Source organism: Protomyctophum parallelum, assembly GCF_964188405.1.
Source record: "Protomyctophum parallelum genome assembly, chromosome: 15".
In the NCBI taxonomy this organism is placed as follows: domain Eukaryota; kingdom Metazoa; phylum Chordata; class Actinopteri; order Myctophiformes; family Myctophidae; genus Protomyctophum; species Protomyctophum parallelum.
Genome location: NC_139710.1, coordinates 45,739,620 through 45,756,245, shown reverse-complemented (window position 1 = coordinate 45,756,245; position 16,626 = coordinate 45,739,620). Strand labels below are relative to the sequence as shown.

General features: G+C 40.4%; 3 protein-coding genes across 9 annotated transcripts; 1 reads left to right on the top strand and 2 right to left on the bottom strand.

The window, feature by feature from the left end:
- Positions 1–563: 563 nt before the first annotated feature.
- On the bottom strand, positions 564–9,826 carry rnf10 (ring finger protein 10). Of its 4 annotated transcripts, none has more exons than XM_083784829.1 (17): positions 9,262–9,825; positions 8,555–8,739; positions 7,991–8,199; positions 7,607–7,697; positions 7,169–7,353; positions 6,887–7,023; positions 6,590–6,744; positions 5,976–6,116; positions 4,413–4,689; positions 3,590–3,723; positions 3,223–3,340; positions 2,983–3,084; positions 2,720–2,857; positions 2,481–2,569; positions 2,087–2,144; positions 1,838–2,002; positions 564–1,735 (listed from the first exon to the last, which is right to left on the bottom strand). In XM_083784829.1, the coding sequence occupies exons 1-17, from the start codon at positions 9,422–9,424 to the stop codon at positions 1,662–1,664; spliced, it is 2,421 nt and encodes an 806-aa protein (XP_083640955.1). In that variant the 5' UTR covers positions 9,425–9,825; the 3' UTR covers positions 564–1,661. The 4 variants fall into 4 exon arrangements, with proteins under 4 accessions (XP_083640955.1, XP_083640956.1, XP_083640954.1 ...); XM_083784830.1 differs by having other exon boundaries at positions 564–1,732; XM_083784828.1 differs by having other exon boundaries at positions 564–2,002; positions 2,481–2,566; positions 9,262–9,826.
- Positions 9,827–11,353: 1,527 nt separating this feature from the next.
- Positions 11,354–12,999, bottom strand: pop5 (POP5 homolog, ribonuclease P/MRP subunit; the record flags this gene model as incomplete). 4 transcript variants are annotated; one of them, XM_083784842.1, is made up of 5 exons in its annotated part: positions 11,354–11,531; positions 11,740–11,823; positions 12,316–12,471; positions 12,716–12,858; positions 12,968–12,999. In XM_083784842.1, 5 exons carry the CDS (start codon positions 12,985–12,987, stop codon positions 11,425–11,427), a joined length of 510 nt encoding a protein of 169 aa, XP_083640968.1. In that variant the 3' UTR covers positions 11,354–11,424. The 4 variants fall into 4 exon arrangements, with proteins under 4 accessions (XP_083640968.1, XP_083640969.1, XP_083640970.1 ...); XM_083784843.1 differs by having other exon boundaries at positions 11,354–11,528; XM_083784844.1 differs by having other exon boundaries at positions 12,755–12,858; positions 12,968–12,987.
- A 1,262-nt stretch (positions 13,000–14,261) lies between these two features.
- unc119b (unc-119 lipid binding chaperone B) lies at positions 14,262–16,623 on the top strand. The gene is made up of 5 exons (XM_083784837.1): positions 14,262–14,586; positions 14,680–14,793; positions 15,540–15,648; positions 15,854–16,026; positions 16,128–16,623. The coding sequence occupies exons 1-5, from the start codon at positions 14,352–14,354 to the stop codon at positions 16,238–16,240; spliced, it is 744 nt and encodes a 247-aa protein (XP_083640963.1). The 5' UTR covers positions 14,262–14,351; the 3' UTR covers positions 16,241–16,623.
- The last annotated feature ends 3 nt before the right edge of the window (positions 16,624–16,626 follow it).

Genomic DNA, 16,626 nt, shown 5'->3' with positions numbered 1-16,626 from the left:
AAATATAGGCTAGACTACTATATATATTTACAGAAAAAAGGGGTGGAGGCTGCATGGCATTCCATATTTTGGGTGGAATAATGACATTTTGCCAAAATATGAATGGATCATTCACAAAGGAATTTAACCTAATGGTTTTTGAACCAGAGAGCATTGGTTTGTCTCAGTTTTCCCCCATGTGGAGAGTGGAGACACATACTTGCATGATACATGGTCCATAGTTACAGTATACTAATGCATTGTTTCCTAAAGACTGGGTCGATTTCAGTTGGGTCACCAAAATAAATGTTTTGGCCTGGTTCTGGATAAGTATCAGAAAATCTTCTGCTAAGTAAAGCAGGCATTTGATACCTTTTACAACCACTTACAAGTGTGAATTAGGATTTTCTGTGCTTATGCAAGTAAAAGACAATACCTTTTTGGGTATCCTGGTTTTTCTATCTTAAAATGGGTACCCCGAAAATAAGTTTGGGAACCACTGTAATGTAAAGGGGTTAGAAAAATTATTTCCTGTGTAAACATCTTTAGTACGAGCGCCTATATAAATATCGTACCAACAAACCGATTGTGCATATTTCTTTATTCACTTCTTTATTCATTCCAAAACTTTTGGAAAAGGCTATTCACAAGCCTATAACATTGCTCAAGATTAAATGTGAATCAAATAATCCTCAAACAAAACTGATTCTTTACAACACACGTTTGCTCATCTCATTTAGCAAGCAGTCCTTATGTCAGCAGTTCTAGCCTCACATTTGGAACAATTTAAACTTGGGGTGAAGTTTCAAATTAGTAAACTTCCTGCACTGAACACAAAGAGAAATAAAGCAGAAGAAAGTGCATACTCATGGTGGTTTAGTGAATAACCAGGCAGAAAATACTTGAGTTCTCCTGAAACAATAGATCTAAATGATTAATTCAACACTGTTTTCTTTCTTACACTGGTATGAGATTAAGTATTTCTGTCATTACAAAATAGGCCATCCTTCTTAAAGCAATAATCCCCCAAATAAGCTATGCATTATCTTAAAGAGCTGTTTTGCTAACCACTGTTTATTCAATAAAGGAATAAATACTTTTCCCCCATTATGTCCAAAGACAACTTATCCATGCCGACAATGTTTGAGCCTTGAGCCCTGTTTGAGAAAATGTAGAGGATATTCAGAGTATGTGACGTACCCGCAGCTGGCTGACTGCTACTCAAATATACGTAGAGCACCCCATAAACTTTTCCATTATTATTCCTATACATCCTATAGGCAACATTCTGGGTCAACTTTAAGCCCAAGCTACATTATAACACCTGGAAGCCAACTGAAACGAATTATATCCAGATCATTTAAACTGTCTTAACTGGCATTATGTGACCACATTCGTTATTGTCTTGTTTGCCTTCTACATATCTTCCATAAGGTTATCTTCATCCCATGTATGAAAAAAAAGAAAAGAAAAAAAGGATTGCTTGAAAAAAAAGGATTGCTTGACAACCCAACATCTGAACGGTAGGTTAGTTTGAACAGTGAACGAGGCAGTATGAACTTTGGCTATGCACAAAACCTATTTCAATAGCTTATAATTCCAATACAATTGTCAGCATGGGACAAGACAAAATCAACATGAGATAGGGGATGAATGAGGATGATCATGAAATTCAGTGCCGTCTACTTTGTGTGGACCATGGATGTGCTGAACAGAAGCATCTTCTTTTTCTTCTTTTTCTTCCCTCCTTTCTCTTCTGAAGAGAGACAGCAAGGATAAGTACAGCACCAGCTCTCATATACACACACACAATACAATTCAAACCAACAGATAAACCAATTACATTTTAAAATCTCACCAGGGTCAACCACAGGTTCTGGAGGAACAGTTGCGCCATTGTCTAGTTGCAGAAGTGCTGCCTCAAAGGCCTGGCTGAAAGAGTTCTGGAAGCTAGGTACTGGGACACGATCTGACCCATCACTCTCCCCATCGCTATCCACAGCTAGAGGAGCCAGTAGCTTGTCTGCAGGACCATGAAACCAACAAGTGAACAAGGATGGCTCAAATCTTGTCTGTCAGTACTATAATGTTTATAAACTTGCTCTACCTTGCTTTGGAGTCATCCTGGGTCCAGCTTCTCCTCTGGCTTTACCATCTCTTAGCATCTACAGAATAAAACAAGACAGAATCAAAAGTTGGAGTCATGCCACACATACAATGTGTCAATAACAGTATTGAATCTGTTGCCCAAGACGGTCTACCAGAACACTGGCGATATAGCAAAAGGGCAGGGCTGTAACAGTTAATCGACTATTATGAAAAATCAATTTGAATAAAATATTTATTTATATATTATTATTATAATATTTATATTGTTTGCTGCTGGTTAAAGTTACAGGAGTGTATATAGTGTGCAATGTGAAATGTAACCTTTCAGTTTTTCAGAAAATAATCGATAGATGCAGCTCTAAAGAAGTGATTCATTTTACAAAAGAACATACCTGTGCAAAGGACATGCAGTTAGAGTCATCCTCTACACTGCCCACAATAGGTGAAGGGCTTTGTCCATTCAGACAAGGGAACATCCCTTCTGAAACAGCAGAGAAGTCATAACAATTTACATGGTGCAGCTGCTAAAAACTAAAAGAACAAAAAGGGGGGGGGGGGGGGGGGGCGGGACTGAAAAAGAACAAGATGAATTGTAGTGCTGAGCAAATGAAGTATGAATAGCAGCTCTCACCAGTCACAGGGCTGCTGCTAAGTGGTGATGGAGGTGCCAACTGAAAGTCAGAGTAGACAGGGATTGCACTGCTGTAAGGTGGTGACCCGAACTCTGGGAACTGCTGAAGATTCTCCAGGCCGATATGGACCTCTGGATCTGAGGGGGGAAAAGGAGGACGCAAACCTTACAGATGTCTCACACACTGTCCATGTCAAGTGACTGATTTGTAGACATCTTCCTGTAGTTTCTGTTTGCATCAATACATCTTTAGACATGCTTACATTTCCCTTGTTTCTTGTTCTCCTCAATCTCAATGCGCTTCTCCCTGCGCTTTTCATCCCTTGCTTTCTTCTGCCTGAGGCGCTTTCTTTTCTCGAGATCATCTAAAAAAGGTTGACATTTTTAGATAAAAAGAAAAAAGCAGCAAGACAAGCTCATTAACAAACACACACACAGAGTGCCAGTGGGCTTGCTCTTAGTGGAATTACATTCATATCTATAGTAAATTTAAGGATACCGACCTGCAAATGTGTCCAGGGTTTCTTTGGACACAATGGGTGGCTGCAGTTCTAGCTCACAAATGCTGTACTCACAAGTGAGTGGCAGGTGAGCCAGATAGCGGTGCCTACGGCGGACATCCTGTAGGAGAGCATTAAAGGCAAATCAGTCAGAGAAATGAAAGCAAAATTACACTTTGGAAGAAGTTTGGGTTGTGTAGTTACTACCGGTAGTTACCTTATCATCAATCGATAAAACTCCAAATACTAAACAGATAATGATTGAGTAGCATTTTTCTAAAAGTTATCAAGTGCTTTAAAGTGGAAAAACTACACTGTCTTGTTTGTATGAAGACTGTAAACATCCTCTTCTTCATGGTCTTACTCTTACCTCAGTGATCGTATGTCCCACTATCTCCACCAATGTGGCAGTGATGGTGTCTGGGCAGTCCTCCAGGCTGCCATATTCACGCAACAGGCAGCGTAAATTCACAGGGTGCAAGAACATTTCCTGGCAGTCCTCAGCTGAAATAAAGTATAGATTATAATTCAAGGTACCGGTACTTTCTGACAGAGCAATTTAATTGGACGACATGTTATAATTTTATTTTATCTATTGCCAAATAAGGAGCTTATTTTAATGAACCCAGTCTTATGTTGGCTGTTGTGTGTTTGTAAATGATTCCATCAAACATTCTTAGCTTTAGCCTTCAGGTGGCGCAGTGGTAAAGTGCCTGTGCACCATGAGGAGGTTGTGGGTTCGAATCCACCGTGGGGGAACCGGTTTTGTCGAGCGTCTATACGAACACTTTCTTAGCTTACGCATGTTTCTTGATGAATGTTTTTATGTGATGTATTCCCATGCTTTTTTGTTCTTGCTTAATGTAAGTCGCTCTGGATTAAGAGCGTCTGCTAAATGCCTAAATTGTAAATTGAACACAATCGGTCCGTTTTCGGGGAGAGAAGCAGCCGGGCAGGTATTTGTCACTGCAGGCACTCAATGTGTATGGGGAGGAATCAAGTGTCAATGGCATTAACTACTAAATTGAGTAAAAAGGGGGTAGAAACGACACTAAAGTTGCAAAATCTCGGAAATATCCTAACATCACCAAACAGCAGTCCCAAGCTAATTTGGAACATATTTCAGTTTTGAATTATCTCAGGTGTTCATGACTGCAGATAACCCTCACTGCTAAACAGAATGCTGACTCTACCTTGGTAGAAGTAATAGTAGGGTCCATGATGTGCCACATTGACTGGGGGCCGGCCTGCTTCTGCCTGACCAGAAGGGTTCTCCTTAATAGGCTGGAGCTCTGTAGACTCAGCAGGTTCTTCCAGCACACTCTCCAGGATTCCATTTGGGCAGTCTGGCTCCTCACAAGTGGCCTCCTCTGGCTCCTCAAAGGTGGCCTCCTCTGGCTCCTCACAAGTGGCCTCCTCTGCGAACTCAGCCACCTCATCATCAAAGGCATTGGAGTATTGCAATACAGGCTAGTGGAGAGAACAACAGTAGTGATTACAAATATGAATATCAAAATGCAAGAAGAAAAAAAAGTTAAGAGGGTGCCTGAGTGAATAACCTCCTAAGAGCGCATAGTACATACTACATAAATAAGGCTACAGCCATCTACAGTAGCTTTTCTTCTTGAAATCCTGCATGCAGGTATAGATGTAGTTGTCTTGGGGCTTTAATGTTAATAGACTAGGTTCAATTCACATCCGGTCTAGAGCGAATACAGATTTCTACCTTACTGTATATACTTATAGCTCAATGGGTCTGGGTTTCTATTTATTGCTCGGATCCACAACATGCAATGCGAATTGATCCGTCCGTGGCTAGCTAGTTAACAAGGCGATACCACATAATGCAACATAACTCTTCAAATCCTCTCGCATTGTGGACTTACTTCCACGCCAAGCAAAGTCCATCTTAATACAGATATTGCCTGTAATCCTTCTCTTTACCAAGTTGCAGGTCTCTCAGATGTGATGCGCTTTGTATGGGGTGGTGCCATTGCATATCCAACTTTTGCTTTACGGTAGTTTTTGCACATAAGCAACTTGGCAGGTGGCCCACTCCTCCTTAGCTTAGCTGACATTAGCGCAAACAAAATAACTATGTGAGTATGTTCAAGTGGAAAAATACACAAGACTCATTGCCAAAAAACACCTGCGATTCATTGCTGATTATTATCGATGACCAAAATAATTTGCAGGCCTAAAGGGAATACAATGTTACATGTTGTCCTTTCTTGGATTACAAAACAAGGACAATTTACACGCTCCACAAGATAAGGGACCATGTTCAGGCAATAAAGATAATCTCATCGCACACACTTGAACATCACATTTTTGTGGCAAAAGACAGCTAAACTCAGTCACTGCTTAGCTGTAATTTAGTTTATTTACCGTAATTTCCGGACTATAAGCCGCGGCATTTTACCCATGATTTGAACCCTGCGGCTTATACAACGGTGCGGCCAATCTATGGATTTTTACAGCTAACGCAGAGCCATCTCAGGCTCTGAGCTAACGTAGCTGCGGTTTATAGTCCGGTGCGGCTTGTATATGGGATTTTCCCTAAATTTGGCTGGTGCGGCTTATATTCAGGTGCGGCTTATAGTCCGGAAATTACGGTAATTGTCAGCCACAGCCAGAATTATAATTAGAAAATTACCTAAATCCATATTACCAATGTTTGAAAGGGGCATCCATGCCAAGCGCCTACAACCTTTTGAGGAAAATTGTTAATGGCCGATGTTTACTACTAGACTGACCTTGGTACTGCTGCTGGTTATGATCACCACTTTTTCCACAGGGGAGGAAGGTTCTTCCAGAGTGAGTGAGGACAGGTTGTGGTCCACAACATTTTTCTTCTCACACGTCTTCTGTTGCTTCAACACAACTTCCTCTCTCTCCTAAGACACAAACAGATAACAAGAAAGACCACCTCAGAGTCAGATTATTATACTTTTTAGTAAATGAAAGAAAAAACCTGCATTCCAATAGATCCAATGTAGTTATTTAGTCACAAGCTATGGTTAATACTTTTTCATTGGTTCAATATTTATAAAACCCTTTAACTACTTTATACAAGGTGTACAAGCTCTTTCAACTTTCAAATGCGCTGCGACTCTCCAAGCTTGTAGATTGGCTATTTTTGCACTTTATACGATGATTTATTGCATTAACACTTTGAGCGCATAGCCTGCCATACACAACATTTATTCCATTGTCGTTCCATGCACAATGCGCTAAACCCGCCATTTGTTTTGTGTTTAATTCGCCGTTGTTAGATGGTCTACATTCAGTCTACAACACATGTGCACCTAAATATGCAAATGGTATAAATAAAATAAACTGTATAAATTGTATTATTAGAGGTGTGTACCTGCAAGTCGCATAGGGCACTCTCGATGAAACAGGATTCAGCCTCCACTTCCTGGCTGAGCTGGACCTGCAAGGTGGCCTTCTCTTCTGCCATCAGATTCAGCACCTGCTCTGGAGAGGCCAGCAGCAGCTTGGAGTACTGGCTGAGACACATATCTAGAAAAGAGGAATATCACTTAAATTATCCATGTAACAAGATTGTTCCATTTGCATTCGTTGTTTGGCCCATTTCTTATAGTTGCTGCAAAACCAACACAGTATTTTTATTTCATTAAATATGGATACTTTGTTTTCATACCTCCAAAGCGAACTGGTTCTTCCACTTTCACCCACTGAGCACTAGGCATGGCCACGAGAGCTCCCTTTTCTCTGCGCATCAGACGCATGGTGATGAGATCACCAACTGCATAATGCCTGGTCTCCATTGCAACCACACTGCAACAGGAGATGAGGCATGATTACTAAGACAATTGCTCAAATGCCATAGAAAAGCCATTCGAAAGATTTTAACAGTTAAAAAAATGGCAGTGCTTCAAAGTTGCATCTGACATCTGTAGCACTCATTGGTATTCATTGTTACCTTTTCAGGTCAGCAGAATGCACAGCCTCATAGCAGATGGGACACTTGGCCCAACTCTTGTCACTGAGTGACAGATAATGTAGCATGCATGGCCAGCAGAAGATGTGTCCACATCGTGTGATGTGGGCTGCCACTGGAGGGTACAGGCAGATCGGGCATGAGGGCACCTCATGGCTGTAGATGCGCTAAAAATTTAAAATAAATTAATTTATGGGTTAATATCATTCAATATGATTGAGTGCAGTGACTTTGGTTTTGCTCTCAACTTAATCTATAATTAGCTTTTTCCCCTCTGTATTTTGAATTAATGTGTAGTAGTGTGTACAACTAAAATGTATTTTTATAATTAAAGCTGAAACCAATTCAAGAATTAGGAGGTAATATCAGAGAAACCTTGATAAAGGAAATTAAAATAAAAACTACACAGAAGACACTCACCACTTGCTGCACACAGTCCCAGTTAACCAGTGTATCTGGGTCAGTGAAGTGAGCTGTATAGTCCTGGTCATCAGTCACCACAAACTGGCAACTAAAATGAAACACCATTGAGTTCTATCCATGACAAATGCAACAGCTTAAGAATAACCAACAAAGTAAATTAATACAATACAGAACTGTATTTCAGGCTGCACAACTTCAATGGCCAAGGGTAGCATTTCATACCTCCTCTCACTCTTCACCGTCCTATATAAAGAATGCCTAATTTATCACTATCGCACGACAGTGTCGTGAGTGACGTTAGCTGTTCTAGCTAACGCCATGATCATGTTCTGTTCCAAGTACAAATTTAATTCAATTCAGATAAGTTGAGAAACCACTCACTTGGCCTGCAGAAAAAGCTCCTTGTTGAAGGGCTTGTGCGTGTGGCCCCACTTGTTCCGGCGGCCCCAGCCGGACTGGCCTCCTCCATCTCCGATGCCACCATTGGCCCCTCTGGGTTCAAAGGTGAAGTTGAGCAGGTGGTTCAAACTTATCTTTTTGGGTCCAGTAAATTGAGCCGGGCTAAACTCAGCCCGGCATGTCTCTGCTACCTGCAAAGACAGACAGGGATACTGATCTGTTAACAAAGACAATTTGACTGTTAAAGAATAAGAAGGAGAAGGCAGCTGCTCTGGGTGGAAAACATGAAAATATGTTGTTGCAAGTGAAACAATCCACAAAGGTTATTTCTGTTTTCACTTTCAAATACAGCACCTTTATTAATCTGTCACTAATATTCACTTTCAAATACAGCACTAATATTATTATTTTTTAAATGGGTCACAAGAATTGTTCAATAGGACTTTGTAGGTCAGGAATTCGATTCCAAACTGAAGAGTGCATAGTCCTTCAGTTTCTGCCATGAATTGGATTACAGATTTTATTTTTGATGCTATGAGTGCTCACCTCCTCGCGTCGTCCTCCACCTGTAACCCCATATTGCCGTCCTCCACCTCTCTGGGGGGGTCTCTTGTCAAAATTCTTGTTTTTCTGTGAATTGGTGCGATGAGGGCCTGTGAAACTGTCACTTTTAGGGATGGAAGGTTCCCGCTTGCGACCGTAACGCTTGGAGCCTCCATTACTCTTACCATCTGAAAAGATGAGATAATAAGTTAACACCTTGAAAGGGGCCAAGTCAATATACAATACAAAAATAATGCCAATTATGATATTCTGAGGGAGGAAAAAAACGTGACTATATAGAACTTAAACCGAGGGGTGTGGCTGCTTGACATATTTATAAACACACGTGCAGCCAGCTGATATAGGGGCCCGGGGGAATATAAGCTAGCCTAGTAGGCCTACTCGCCTACACTTATTTAATGAAGTGAGTCGTGACAACACGTAGACTACAATGACACATTTCAAACACCCCTTAGAGTAAAAGTATCCTCTTGTAACTCGTTAACAGTTACATTAATTCATTAGGTACAAACGCTTTCCTATGACAGGAACGTCATCCATATTATGTAAACACCATGGTCTACCACTAGGTGTCATCCATAATCCTATATTGTAAACGCCATGCTACCACTAGGCCCAAAGCGGCCTCCATCGTGCCTAAAAAGGTGCATAATATGTTTACTGTCCTTACTATTACTATAAATGTTCACCTGTTTTGGGTTTAGAATCGCCAGGTACCGGGCCAGTAGAACTCGAACGGGGTGGAACCTTGCTGCTGTTGGTATAGTTGGGATTTTTCTCCATATTTGTCTCCTTGCAGTGAGATATTTTGAGGCCAAGCTCCAGCGAGAGAGCCTCCGAGCTCTCTAGCATCAAGCGGAATAAAAACGGTGGGTGAAAGCGGACTGTGGTGAGTGTGGGTCAGGCGGCAAAGGCCCTGGTTCATTTCTATCAAACACGGAGACCCCATTACGGCGACATCTTGACACCAAAACAAACCGAGAAAAAAAAGAGACACAATATCGATGTCTCAATGTATGCAGGTTGAAAAATAGAGAACGAACGTCGCTCACTACGAGGGGCCTAGACCCCAAAAATGTTCGCTTTTTCTAGATGCAGAAAAGACAAAATGCCTTGAAAAGGCGCCGCACGTTTTCCAAATGCTGGAAAACGCGTAAATTGTAAGATTTTAACCAAAAAAAATATATGATCGCTGTTTCGAACTTGCACTAATGGCGACGGGTCGCCAGACAAGAACTTGAGGGACCCGGATGGATCTTCTACCAACTCCGTGTTTGGCAAAAACGCCCACTTAGGTATTTATGGGAAATGTAGTTTTACTACAGAAAGAAGTGCACGCTGCGTGTACCTGAAGCTTTCTACACAAGTCAGGTGAGAGAAATGAGTAATGAGCACTGCAGTTGAGACGAAATTAACGAATAACAGTCTAAATCCATAATTTATTCTGAACCCCAACTGAAAACAGTAAATGAAAATCCACAGCCCCCGGCCTCACGTATTAGGACAATATCAGTCAACAGAAAAAGGTTGGGTGTTTCACTGTTTTCGATTAATCTATCATGGTTAAAATGGAGTTTGACTTATGCCTCTTATTTTGCCCCCCTTTTAAGTTGTTTATTAATTATTTCTGTGAACATAACCATGTGATCCCTTTCTATACCCGTGTGCTGTCAGAGATGGGCAAAATACATTGAAAATGTATTTTGATACAAAATACAAATACTGGGTCAAAAAATGTATCTAAATACAAAATACATCTTCCATCCCCATCGAAATACAAATTACAAAATACAAAAAAGTATTTCAAATACGTATTTCAAATACATGTATTTCAAATACTGCCCATCTCTGATGGGCAAAATATATTGAAAATGTATTTTGATACAAAATACAAATACTGGGTCAAAAAATGTATTTAAATACAAAATACATCTCATTTCTTCCATCTCAGCGAAATACAAATTACAAAATACAAAAAAGTATTTCAAATACATGTATTTCAAATACTGCCCATCTCTGTGTGCTGTGTATATATGTTGTTTGTATGTCTGGCCTCGTGGGGAAAGATGGTGGGTGGGTGGGGAGGATTGGGAAAGGAGTTGTGGGAGAAAATGTAAAAAAAACAAAGAGTTGTATTTTCATTCTGTGAAACTTGCATATGACGTCATCTGTCATACTCTTTGAATAAAATGTATAAAATAAAATAAAAAGTTTGATATTATAATGGGTCTGGGGTGGGGGGGGGCAGCTACATATGAATATATCAAATATCTCAAATCAACTATCTGGGTGTTCACATAAGCCCGAGTAGACGATAAAATGACCAAAAGTTTTTTTGAAAGTGAAATATCCCTTTAAAAGACCTTAAAATTTTCTGTCATCCAAAATCATGTGGCGACCCCCATTGCCCCACATGTTTAGAACCACTGTCTGGGTAACAATGTACTTTCAAGTCTATGAAAGGACCATTATATTTATATTTCAGCTCAGAATCTCACTGATTTAAAGTACTGGTACTCATATTGTCAAAACAAACAAAAAATCTGGCCATTGTAAAAATAGAGGCCTTCTTTTTTGTTTTGTTCTAGCTTGAAAAACAATATTCCATCTCCCAGCAGGTATCTACATCTACACACTGTGTACAGCTAAATAAGGTCACTGTCTGTTACTTCATCAAAACTAGGGCTTTAATATAACAAAATAAACAAAGACAGCACAACATACTGTACATATATAGTGGCCACTAGCCATAGAATTCAGCTCGGCAGTTGCACTGTAAGTTCCTATGAGTTTGAAAACAACTGGAAGAACTGGAAACAGCCAGGATGCATTTCCTGTAGACATGATGGTCATTATTCTCCTTCATCACTTTCCACTTCATCATCAGAAGCTTTTTCTGGTCTTTTATAGCTCAAGTTAGTAGTGCTTAGTATTGCTTGGCGAATCTCTTGTCTTTCTTCTGCAAATGGAGAAAGGGGAGGAATGAAAGTGCTATCAGGAGATTGTCAAACTCACTCGTCTCATACAATACATGTTTCAATCATGTTGTACCATATATGATAGGAAAGAAATCATCCCAAGCTAGACAAAACTAAAATGTAACTGCTAGATCCATTAAGTAATTAGGAAATTGCAGTATGTATGAATACAATTACAGAACAATCTACCTTCACTTTTACATTGAGGGAGCATTCTGTGAAGCTGCTGGGTGTTGTATCGGATCAGAAATTTCTGACATGTTCTGATTGTTCCTGGAGAAAGAATAGCATAGAATTGGTGACAAGATGGGGCAGGGCTGGAGTGGAGTCATTAAGTTATCAAAAATGCAGTTCACTATGTTCACTAAAGTCAGTGGCTATTATATATAGATTGGGTGCTCTTTGGTGATACAGGTAAGATTGTAGACAAAAAATGTAAAGTAGTACTGCTTAATTCACAAAAGGTGTAAAATGCTGACTTTCAAAGAAAAAGATTCCAATTGTATGAGCAAGGCAACAAAAAAGACCAACGTGTTTCGACCTAAAAGATCTTTGTCAGGGTCTATCTGGTAGATAATATTTTTCATTGAAATTCTGCATTTTACACCTTTTGGGAATTAAGCAGTACTACTTTGGAGAAAAAAATAACATTTTTTGTATAATACAATACTTTGTTTCATTTTCAAAGACTTAATTGGATCAACTGAAATGACCAACTCCATGCTGAACAATGAATAACAATTCTAAAAGGTACATATCTCTTACCTCCCACATGCAAACAGTTCAGGAAACATGGCACTTTCTGTCCTCGATTGTCAATACTAATACTGGTGATAAAAGGCAATGCAGACCAGATAAGTCTGTAATAGCTTTTGAGGCAGCGCAGGAATACCATTCCAGTAAGGGCATTCAGATATTTCACTGAGGAAATATAACAAATGGGGGGGAAAAAACAACAATTAGCAAAGTTATGTGACATACTTTAAAGTGGAATGAGTCGAATGACATTCAACTGGGAACTTTGTAGTCGTACGAGTCTGGTCTGATTTTGACAGAATACAGATGCCAAAGTGACAATTTAAAGGGCTTTTAATACCCAATACAAAAGAGAAAATACCACTGGCTGGGAATGAGTCTTTCCATGTTGAAGTTTAGTTAACTTTACCAGAGAATCCAATGTTGCAATGTGCTGCTCCATAGTCACCGTGAGCCCGAGCCACCGCTTCCCTCAACGCCTGTGCGATGGCACCCTCACGAAGCGGCAACAAGCTGTTACGGTTTGGCATGTTCACTTCACACAGCAAATACCTGCAGACAGGGGAGCGACAATCAGAGTATAAATGTTTAACGCACACTTACTTGTTGTTGTATGACTAGAGGAAAGTATATCTTGTGTTAAACTGAAGCACATTTTTACCTTGACTTACACCGCACCATCGTTATACTTTCTTCTTCTTCACGGCATGGAAGACTTCCGGCAACAACAATAAACTCAACACACATGGTGCATTAGCGCCCCCTCTGGAAACAGAATAATAATAATGGCATTTTGGACATTGTTTGAAAATTGTATTCGCATTCACAGTGTATAGTATGGGTACATTCACAGTATGGGTATATTTCAAACGAAAGCACAAGTCAGTACAACAAACTGCTACGAGGATGAAACCAGGAAAAGCACCAAGACTTGTTACATCGATCAGGCCCAATTTAAACTAAAGGTAGCCCTACTTTAGCCCAAACATTTAATCTAAAATTTTGGGCTAGCCCTACTTGATAACAACGTGACCCGTGAAAAGGACCATGTGCCTTCTTTACACAAGTAAGACGCGCAAACGCGTGAAGCGAACGCAGCTCGTGTGTGTGTGGTTGTGTGTGTGTGTGTGCTACAGCTGCGCCCTGTGTGTGTGTGTGTGTGTGTGTGTGTGTGTGTGTGTGTGTGTGTGTGTGTGTGTGTGTGTGTGTGTGTGTGTGTGTGTGTGCGTGCGTGCGTGCGTGCCACAGCTGCGCCCTCTGGTGGCGGGCCGGTGGTGTAACAGCGTGACACCACACAGCGTGACACACACACACACAGACACTCAGCCCCTGCTGTCATAGTAAGTGGCTCACTGCGTTCGCAAACACCTGCAACACCTACAAGGACTATTTTCCTGCATGAGAAAATAACAATAGTTTCTGATGAATTGAAAATGGAGGACACGGATGTAAACAAGTGCTTGTTCTGGTTACATCCTCGTAGCAGTTTTTGTATGTATTGTGCTTTCGTTTGAAATGTACCCATTTTACAGACTGAATACATTTGTCAATCAATCAATCAACACATAACACAGCCACAGGACCACAATGGAATCAAGCCCTTCGTGGCTTTTTGTGTTATCTTATCTTAGCATCATTGTGTCTATCTTGTCTGTCTGTCAGTCAGTCAGTCAGTCAGTCAATCAATCAATCAATCAATCAATCAATCAATCAATCAATCAATCAATCAATCAATCAATCAATCAATCAATCAATCAATCAATCAATCAATCAATCAATCAATCAATCAACAAATAGGGAGGCTACCGCCTACCGCTACCCGGCAAGTAAAAAGTGGTGAGCCAATTCTGGCCGCGGTCCAGCCACCAAACGCACCCCCAACTGGTAACTATGACAACCGCCAGCGTTTACAGCCAATCACAACTTTCTTGTCCCCGTACACGTTTTACGCCATCTTGAAATTTCATCCGCAGTTTGTTTCTAGATTCAAGAAAAAATAAATAGCCCAACTTTCTTCCTTTGCTACGGAGCTAGGTAGCTGAGATATGAACGGTTCACGAAACAAGACGGCTCCCGCAGGTAAAGGACAGTCGGATACGGATTTCGGCCAAGCTACTACGAATCCAAGGGATCGAAAATCTGGTGGAGGAATGCTAAAGAAACTCAAATCGAGACGTAATCAATCGGATAAATGGCCTGTTGTTACAGAGGATCAACTCAGGGCGTTAGGAAAAGATATTACACCAGACAATGTTCTGGGTCTCCGTGCTGTTACACAGGGTTTGTATCCAGATCTCATGCACGGTTACAGGCATTTTAGCTGTTGTTGTAGTTTATTGTCTTTTTGACCCGCCGTTTCATTCCCTTTCACAGATTATCTTTGCAAGCCTGAAGATAATGTGTTCAACGTTGACTTCACGCGTTTCAAGATCAGAGATCTAGAGACGGGAACGGTGTTGTTTGAGATCGCCAAACCTCCCAACAGTGGTAAGTCACCGTGCAATGCCAATTCCGAAAGTAATGATAAGATTGTACTATGGAGCCACAGGTCTGTTGATAATGAGAACTCTTGGGATCCCTAAAAAAGATCATTGAAAGTATACATGCGACGCTCGGAAGCGCCACGATCATTTATTAATATACAATAATCAATATGTGTTTAACAAAGAATCCCGAAGTCAGAGAAATAGGAGTCAAATCAGCTATAGCTGTGCCATCAAGATTAGACTGAACTGCACACTAGATTAACATGAATAATTAAAGTTGGTCGTATTCACTACTATCACTAGGCTGTATTAAACAAACGTTCTATTGTTTTTTTTAACGTTACATGGGAGCAACCTGTGAGCTGAACACATTTGTAACACAGTTGAATATTGTGCCTATGTAATGTGGAATTTCATGCCATGATGCCATTCACATCACGTTTGTGTGCTTTTATCTAAAGTGTCCTGTGTCCTCATTTGGCAACATGATGCTCTATCATTCTGGAGACAACATCATCATCATAGTCTTAACTGTCGAAGACGATTTAAGTGGACTCAGTAGTTGTCATTTTAAAATTCTTATGGATATATTATTTGATTTAGAATGTAATCTTTTTTTTAGAAACGTGTATATAATATTTCTCAACATCTTCTCCATAATTGCAGATGTCAACGATATTTTTATTATATTTAGATTGTCCTATTTTGAAATCAGACACCAGTAAACACATGTGGGCTATTTATTAGATCCTTTGGTGAAAGAAGAGGAGAGTGCTGATGTAGATGCCAGCGCTGGACGTTTTGTTCGTTATCAGTTTACACCGGCCTTCCTAAAGCTGCGTACTGTTGGTGCAACGTGAGTAACCATGTTGAAAGGTTTTATACATCATACTAGAGAGAGAGAACTGGAGCATTTTATAGTCTGCTTGCTGCTAATGTGTGTTTCTCTACAGAGAGGGTAGTATGTGTTCAGTGCGAGAGTTCAATCAGCTAATAGTCTGTTCTCATCAAAATTTTGTGAATTAGCTTGACTTTTCCCCCCTTTTCTTTACAACACTCAGTGTTGAGTTCACAGTGGGAGACCAACCTATTAACAGCTTTCGGATGATTGAGAGGCATTATTTCCAGGGCCGTCTTCTTAAGAACTTTGACTTTGACTTCGGCTTCTGCATTCCTAACAGTCGCAACACGTGTGAGCACATTTATGAGTTTCCACAGCTCCCGGAGGACCTCAGTGAGTTCTATTTTACTTATGTCTGCCAATAAATTTGTAATGAGTAGTGTGCATAATCTTCACAAAGCTGCTATTTTCCTTCATGACTTCTGTCTTTGCAGTTCTACAAATGGTAGCGCACCCATACGAGACCAGATCGGACAGCTTCTACTTTGTGGACAACAAACTAATCATGCACAACAAGGCAGACTATGCCTACAATGGTGGTCAGTGATGCTTGAAGACAAAATTCAAGAGCAATACATAACTCCATCACAGGGGTTTGATCTGCCCGGATCATGACCACCCGAAAGCTTTTTGGGGGACAAAGGTGTTTTTTTTGTTTAGTTTAGTTTTTTGTTTTGGCAGGGCATTACTATGAACTTGACCAGACCGCATCTGCGTCCACAAGGAATTATTCATGCATTGATACCTCATGCTCTAACGTTTTTGGGACCCACAGTAATGTAACTACAATATTTCTGTGATATATTTATACAAAAATATTTTGCACCGTCTATTGGACTATCATGACATGTTCTACAGTGTGTATCTTATGCTACTGCTTGAATACCCTTTGCCTTAAATTCTCCTTTTCGGAGAGGGGACACTTTGGATTAT